This window comes from Colletotrichum aenigma (assembly GCF_013390185.1).
Source record: "Colletotrichum aenigma strain Cg56 chromosome Unknown KSG_Cg56_contig27, whole genome shotgun sequence".
NCBI lineage: Eukaryota > Fungi > Ascomycota > Sordariomycetes > Glomerellales > Glomerellaceae > Colletotrichum > Colletotrichum aenigma.
In genome coordinates this window covers 3661-11938 of record NW_023500933.1, presented here as the reverse complement: position 1 = coordinate 11938, position 8278 = coordinate 3661, and the positions used below count along the sequence as shown (strand labels likewise).

Below are 8278 nucleotides of genomic sequence, written 5' to 3'. Positions count from 1 at the left end.
TATTTATATTAAACCCAAGGTAGTAAGTGAGACCCCTACCCCTATCAACGGGAGACTCGCTGCTCTGAAACAGAAGAGCGGACATCTAACATCAAAACATATATTCATAAGCCCTAATCCGGCAGAATATCCTACCTGGGCCGTCAGCACGTCCTGTATATACACTTGCTCTCATGCCCCCTAGAGAAAGTGTACCTAGGCTGCTTCTATCATATGTCTTTTGGGTTTTAGGATGTTGATATTAATGCGTCGTTGAGGGGAGATTTATAGAGCCATACCACGATGGCGCCTCAGTTGTCTCATGAAAGCTAGACATCGAACTGTGGAAACCTGAATAGCGGGTTGAGATTGGAAATCCTCCCTCCACTTCACTAGTGAAGAACAGAGCCCCCTAGCCTGCCTGGGAGGTGTTATCAAGCGCTAGCCATAATAAGTCATTATAGCATCATCTCTATGCCCTGCGCCGTCTGCAGAGATGGGTAAATAGCTCGTTCCTACTCCGAGAAGGGGTTCATCGGACCATTGGAACCTGAATGGGGAGGGGGGTGGGGCCTTCGAGACCGTGGTGTGGAGGGCCTGTTCACCTACCCACAATTACTGGACCAATCTTTCAGACGGGACCTGCTAAACCGACCGGGCCGCTCGGCCGTCAGCTGTCACACCTATCCAGCGTGGTTCGCGACTAGCGCGCAGCACTCCCCACCCTTCCCTCGCTCCGGATCCCGCTGGCGGTGCTGTGCCTTGGCACTCCCCGCAGGACTGCTCCGGCTGGAGATGACCGAGACCCCGGCGCATCCTCATCACCTCACCCCAAACCACGCAGCTGTGGGTCTAGACCTCAGCAGGTGGATACTGTAGTTTTGTAGTTACAGAGTCGTATTCGACCGGGCCAGGTTGCAAGATAGCGGGAATCAGGTGCAGAATATCTCCCTTAACAGCCGAGAAGGAGATTGGAGGATACATTGTCGGCAATTGCTTATGGTCGGCCACCCATGTCGTCGGTTTAGAGTTTCGGCTTCGCGTTTTCACCATCTATCCAAGGGGCCAGTGCGGCGGTGCCTGCATGTCTGGCCTGATTAAGCACGACATCCCTGATCCCTCCCTAGCCCTACTCCGTACCCACCCTCTGAGGCGTTCCTACTCCTGGCCAAACGTCCACAATGAGTGATAGTATCATTGAGTGGGGTCTACAAAGACAGGGGGTAGGATTCATTGAGATCTTGGAGAGAAGCATTCACTGAGCGTTCTGCGCCCGAACGGCACTAATGATAAATGCAATTGAAGCTGCTAGCGAGGTACCTATTGATCCCGAAGTTCCGGCCTATAGATGGATGGTTTAATTGAATTGAGAAAGGGTTTGGAGAGATCTAATTAGACCATTTCCCATGGTTCATATTGAACCACCCCAGAGCTAACAACTTCCAACTCGTCCTTACGTAAGCATCCCAGTATAGCTCCTATGATCGAGACAACACAAACGTCCGCCCATTTCCATGCCATCTAATGATAGTAAAACCCTATCCCAACAGTAACTTATAGCCTATAGCAAACAAACATTCCAGGGTATATTTTATCTCGAAGTAAACAAAAGCCATTATGGAGGTTCTTCTGTTAAATCGGACGAACATGTCCAACTGCCCGTTGCCCTCCCAGACAGCCGAGCTGAGCTGTGCTACTAACGTCCATATTCAGACTAAGTCCTCGGCTAATACTACCGCTGAAGGGCTGGTTCATACGAACTAACGTGGTTGGCTGGTGAGGTTGAAGACTTCCCTGAGGTGCACTCCGTCGATCGTATGCCCGGTTATGATAATGTTCAGGTCCTAAATTGGGTGCCGAAGATTATAAGCGGACGGAAGAGACTAGCAGGCGCGGAACGCCGGGCGCCAAACCATGGACAAGCGGCGCAGCCGGAAGACATCTTGATAGTGAAGTTAGTATGCCAATTGCTGTTAGAAGACTAGGCGAAGAAGGAAGCAGTGATTGATCCAGGAGAATCACGCAAGTATTCTGAAAAGTAAAAAGCGCTAGGAAGTAGCGGGATATTAGCAAGGGCCTACCCTTGGGGTTCAAACTTTAACGCTGCTGCTGAGCGCTGCTCCTTGCTCACGAGGAGCTGCTATAGTAGTACGGGAGAAGGTTGCTTATAGACCAACACAGCAGTCATCAGTTTGTATTGCTTACGGTCGTAGCTGCATGTCTGTGTATAGGGAGAAGAATAGGTTTAGGATGAGATGGGAGACGAGAGGTCTTTCCATAAATGGGAGGCGATGTTTGCGACTTTCGCTCAGAAGAGGCAGCAGCAGCAGCAGCAAGACCACCGGTTTATGACAGTAGGCGCCAAGGTTAAAGCATCTCCCCACTGACGAATACTGACAGGCTCCTTTCAACCGGGTGGTAGACGGAAGAAGTAACCATTCTAGTTACGAGGACGGCGAAGGAAGATGTAACGTCTGCTACGGATAAGCATAGCTCGTTCCTAACCGCAACAGCCTAGACACAACAGCAGAAGATCGCAAGGCAGCCCAGCAAGCATTCTATACGATGGATAGACACCCTAATATGTGCTTGTGATTAAACTTTGTCACGGACATTCCCCCTCGATTGATCAGATATCTCCTCACCTTAACTACACGTCCTCTAACGACAGACACTTAAGTGTCCACTTGGTACTCTCCTTCGATATCGAAGTTTCGGTATTCCGCGTTACTATCTGACTAAGTTATCCCTCGCATCGGCAGTGCTGGCACGCTGTATGCGAGGTACCGATCGAGCGGACTATAAACCGGAAATGCCGATCCACGTTTGAGGCTCAAGGCCCTTCCCCATTTTCCCCACCCGATATTATCTAGTCGATCGGTCTCATCTTTCAGCAACGGCTTTAAATGTCCATGACACCCCTAATATAAACGTGGGCTCCGGCCTTAACATCAAAGCTCATTACCTTCTTCACAGCTTTCCTTTCTACTCATCGCTATCGAGCCAATTCGACACTATGACTAGCTATCAATTACCTTCACTCCACACACTAAACCGCAATATCCACAGAAGCTATCGAGTACATCCACTGTCTTGAAACAAAGCTCTCCATGCCTGCCTTTCCTCGCAAGCCTCGACGCCATCGGTGCGGCAAGGCCGCCTCCCCTATGCCCATAGCATATACACCTCCGTGGGTAATTAGCAGGCTCCCAACAACTAGGCTTCTTCCGTTAGCTTTAACCTAGCCATCAAGTCCACCTGCTAGGGGGGACTGAGCATGGCCAGGCCAGAGATACTAAGGTTAAGGTATCCTGAACCCCAAACCCGAGGAACCCCACGGCGGTCTAAGCCAGCGCACTAAGACCTCCAAGTTCAAGATCCACGTCGATACCACCGCCACCCGGGTACTCCGGTATTCTGACTGTTAACTACATCGTCGGGCCGTTGATCCGTCAGCCGAGGAGCACGAGAGCACCTCAAACTTCCCTTAACAAGCTCACTAATGTGATGACGAAAGGGAAGATCATCAACACCAACTTTAAGCAGCGCGCGGGGCCCTCGAGCCCCGCGGTAGCATGCTGCATTCGACTTTGCGATGAGAATGGTCCATGGAGTCATTGACGTGACCGCAGATAGTGCTGGCAGTAGCATGACCGACATCCATATTGCCTCATCCGCCGGCGTCCGTCTCGGCGACGCTGTTGTTGCCAAGAAGCTCCTCGTCTTCAAGAAGAAGAATGCTAGAGATCCGGTTCCACGTATCAATCTCTATACCACACATAATAAATATCTGATACTGTGACCTAACAGGGATCGACAGGCGGCCTGTCAAAACATGAATTGCTCACGGAAGGGTTTCCCCCTTCGGTTTCCTTAGGGCCCTGTCATTCTTCCGAGGTGACAGAATTCATCATCTAGCCGTCTCTCGGTCTTCCCAGTGCAGCAGGGGTAGCCACGATATACTCGATTTTGCGCAGGGGATGAGACTTAGCTTGCTATATAATGAGGAGTTCCACTTTAATACTAAACCCAAAGGTGAAGAGAAGCAATCAACTACCCAAACATCAGACGTCGGGCGGCCTACAACGGGGCAATCAGATGACACGATCGCGCGAGCGACAGGAATTCACTCGGAACAGAAGGACTGTACTGAATCCACTATGATGTCGCAATGAGATGGTCCTGGGCGTAGCAGGTTGGTAACTGAGTGTTCACCTCTGGTAACCTACCTAAGGCAGGTGATTAATCACCTGGCAATGGTCTCACCGGTCAGAGGCCCTGTTATCCTCAACCTTGCCCAAAAGCTTAGTAGTACTTCTCGCTAAATGAGTGTTGGCCGGTAAAGCTTCAGTGAAAGAAATCGTAGTAGCGAATGATACGGGTGGCCCTAACCTAGAAACAAACGTGTTTAACTCTGGGCTTTATAGGTTATGTTTAAGCTGGTCGGCATGATGGGCAATAACCGTGTAGGAAAAGGAATTCTCGCCCATACGTAGTGAAGCAGATATATCGGCACATGCGGTCGGGTTATACAGGGTTAGTAGTATCAGTGAGAAACCCCCAACCCCCCTGACCCCCCAACCCCCCTTATCAACGCCCCTTTGAAATTTCAGACCTATAGCTTAACCTATACCCAGCCCAGTGTCTCGGTTCAGCTTCAAAGACCCCAGTATGTCCAACTGACGCAAGCAACATCATCCTTGCGGCCTATCGAGTGCGATTAACCCGAATGCGGATCTGGCGAACTGCCGGGTTGCGAATCATCGGGTTACAAGGCGTTCCATCACGAAGAGGCGCGGAGTGGCATTGCATGCTTTATGTGTGCCATTAAAGACCAGACCAGACTAGACGCCAAGCCAAGGTAGCTAAGTCGGGGGAGCAGAAAACACCTAGCAATTACCCAACATCGTAAACAGAACTATGTACAAAGTGTAGTGCCTACGAACTTCAATTGCTGCGGACGAGGAACGAAGGCATAGGATTTAAGAAGCCCAACGAAGTTAACAGAATTACGCAGATGATTAGGTTTCCGTCAGGCGCTATATTCAATGGATGCCTGGGCCCCTCGGTCCTGCATTGATGAGATGCAATTCTAGGACCTGATAAAGCATCATCGTCGACCTATTACTGTCTCGGCAAGCTGAATCCCCTTTAGCCAGGGAGCTGACCGTTGGTTTTGTATCCTCTCTCTCACACCCGCCGTTCGTTTACGCCCCCACAGTTTCTGTAGCTTCTCTGCTATCTCGCAGAAAACGACACCACAACCCAATTGCCATGCTCTCCACATGCTGGAGAATGGCTATTAACTGCCACTAATTTATCACTTGACAGCGAACCTAAGCAGTCGCGCACGACTAGGCTTTTATCTAGGCTATTTCTTTTCCCCCTTTTTTCCCCCCCCCTTCCCATTTTCAAAAGAGAAAAAAAGAAAGTCCTTTTTATCCCTTTTATCCTTTTCCTTCTCTTTCCTTTTTATTCTAATATCAGCAAACGTTCGTCTAGACATTAGCATATGCAAAATTCAGTTTCAACGTAGGTCTCATCATCAACATCGTTCTCTTACGTGTCTACCTTCAGTCCGCGCCTGGTCTGCTGAAAGTGATCCATAAGCTACCGCAGCCTGGGAATACTGAAATGGTTGTAGGCCAGGCGGCCGAGAGCCACGCGTTGCAGCCGGGCGTGGGCGCTCTACACTAATATACTAAAAGGGGAACGATGAGTTGAGCACTTTACAGACTTAATACAAAAAGAACGGTATAAAAGGCTTGAAAATTCGCTAAGGAAAGCGCATGCTGCGCAGCCGCGGCCTATGAATCTATGTGGTGTCTTCCCGACGAAGTCTGTAGCCCACGCGATGTGAGGCCTTAATGCCTATGTCCCTAAACTCCGAAAACGCCAAAAAAATCCCGTTCCAATACTTATGAAGTATTATAGTGTGTGTCTGGCAGTCTGCTACCTTCGGCCTCGGCGATTCTGCTGTCTTCGGCCTCGGCGATTCTGCTGTCTTCGGCCTCGGCGATTCTGCTGTCTTCGGCCTCGGCGATTCCCGGCAACTTAATGCCAGTGAGGTGGACAAATGAATTCAGTACTATGGTACGGGGCATAGACCGCTAGTCCGAATGAGCGTTCCCCGGGGCGGGGGGGGGAGGGTCTAAGCGCCTGGACCGTCAACCTGTGCTATGTATCGCTGTTCCCGTAGGATCCACACCTTTAGAGCAATACAGGCTCTTCTAGCCAGGAGAGCTAATTAGACCGATGTTGACGCAGTTGAGGTCTACGTAAAGCCCAACCGCGGTCAAGCATGTGCCTCAACCGGCGCGGAGCAAAGCCTGTCTGTCACAAGGGAGCACCCATGATCAGAGGCTGACGATGACTGCGACCAGCCTATCCGTCTGTTATTACCTATCCTATGTGTATCTCTCTACGTCCTCTCGGCTCTGCTGAGTGGGACCCTCTTGTTATATAGGGAACAGCCATTGAGAGGATTAGGAGGCTCTTCGACCGAACACAAAGGTACTTATCACAGCCCGTTTTACTCCCGCTGTCTGCCGGCCTATTGCTACTAAAGATCGTACGTTCCCCAGCAAGCCACACGCCGCGTTTATCGAATCACTATCTCCGACTTGTTCTCTTTCGAAATGTCGTCTCCTATATCTCAGGGCTGGCTGGCCAGGCTGTTTGGGCTCCTTGTGCTCTTCACTCTCTTCCAAAGCATCGCAGCTCAGGATCTCGGCCTTCAACTTGACAAACACGCCCGGGATAAAGAGCAGCATATCCTTTACTCCTCTAAGCTCACCTTCACTAGAGACACAACAACACTTTTCAACAACGACCAACTCTATAGGCTTGCTGACTTAGCGTATACCCAAATGCAGGCCAAGTTCAATGTTGATCACATCAGGGCACAGGACCAGCCCGCCATGATAGCCGTTATGGCCGTTGAAAACAACATCTTTATCTCGTCCAGCCAGAAGGGAGACGGCCCTTCTCTATACGGCTACGGCCCCCAGCACCCCAAACCACGAGTCGTCGCTGCCCTTAACCGGTGCCAAGCCAGACTACAGAGCCAAAAGAAGGTCCCAGTCAACCAGAAGCATCGAACCGAGGCCGGCTGTGCGGAGATTTTCGCTGTTCACCAGGTAGGTCCTGCTCCTTCCGCTACCAGGTCCTTCCCCTGGATCAAGGCGCCAAACACCGACTCCTCTATATCTAACACCTCCTAAGTACCATTTGGACAGCGATAGCTCGCAGCAAGCTAACAATCACCCACGCTCCATCCGCATCGTGGCCTACGGTAAAGGGGGCCGGACAGGCGTCGCAGGCCGTAAGTTTATACTTGTCCTGCTACATGTATGCTACATGGGTGACGTCGTGCTAACGGGCTCACTGAACAGCTCAAAACCCCTGTGGCGGCGGTGAAGTCGTTAACCAAGAGGGTCGCCTAACGTGGGGGTGCAAGCAGTTCATGGCGGACGAAGGGATCGTCGTGCCACGGAAGCCCGGCAAGAAAGTCGACATAAAACTACCACAGCCGTTCCCAACGTTCACCCATAAGCAAATTAGCATCGTACCCCAAGCCTCTCCACGCCGAGCGCGCCTAGAGGGGCAAGCATCAAGGAACCAGCCAGCAGGGATGCTTCGCAGAACATCCGCCAAGCCAATAGACACCATATTCTAGATCTCAGCAGCGGTCGCGGTCGATCATTTGATTAGTAGCTGAGATCCACGCCATGAAATAAACGTGAGCTCCTCAACCGAGATACTCAGTAGCTGGGCTTTCAGGCGAGGGAAGGGCGACGGTTCGGACCGCGGGATAGACAGCTAGCCGTCCGGCGACCGTACACTGTCTGACGGTCCATAAAAGAGCCAACTTCATACCAGGCCATATGTGAGAGGCTGTTTGGTTTCACAGCTGGAAGCGGTGAGCTATAAGGTACGAACAAGGCGAGATTGAGAGCAGGTCGGGAGGGGGGTGTGTTACGACCGCTACAGTTGGTCCCTGTAGGATTGTAACTATATAGTACAGAACAGGAGATAATGACATCGGATTTGTCATTACCGAAGCTTTTGCTTTGTGCCACAGTTGGTTGCCCTGACCCGCTTGTAAAAGGGGGGGGAGTAGATAGATAGTCAAAATCAGAGCTAATACTGATACCTCTCCACCCACCTCTATAAACATCCCAAATCCGTCCCTATCCGGCTACAGCCTACAAGTCAACCCTACCCAACCGTAAGATAGGCTTACCTCTCTGTATATTTAATGTCTTCCAGTCTTGTCACGCATATAGTAATCTATGCC

General features: G+C 50.9%; 1 protein-coding gene across 1 annotated transcript; it reads left to right on the top strand.

Moving 5' to 3' along the window:
- Positions 1-6617: 6617 nt before the first annotated feature.
- Positions 6618-7657, top strand: CGCA056_v015082 (uncharacterized protein; the record flags this gene model as incomplete). Its single annotated transcript, XM_037330323.1, has 3 exons — positions 6618-7118; positions 7204-7303; positions 7374-7657. The coding sequence occupies 3 exons, from the start codon at positions 6618-6620 to the stop codon at positions 7655-7657; spliced, it is 885 nt and encodes a 294-aa protein (XP_037171286.1).
- Between the last annotated feature and the right edge of the window lie 621 nt (positions 7658-8278).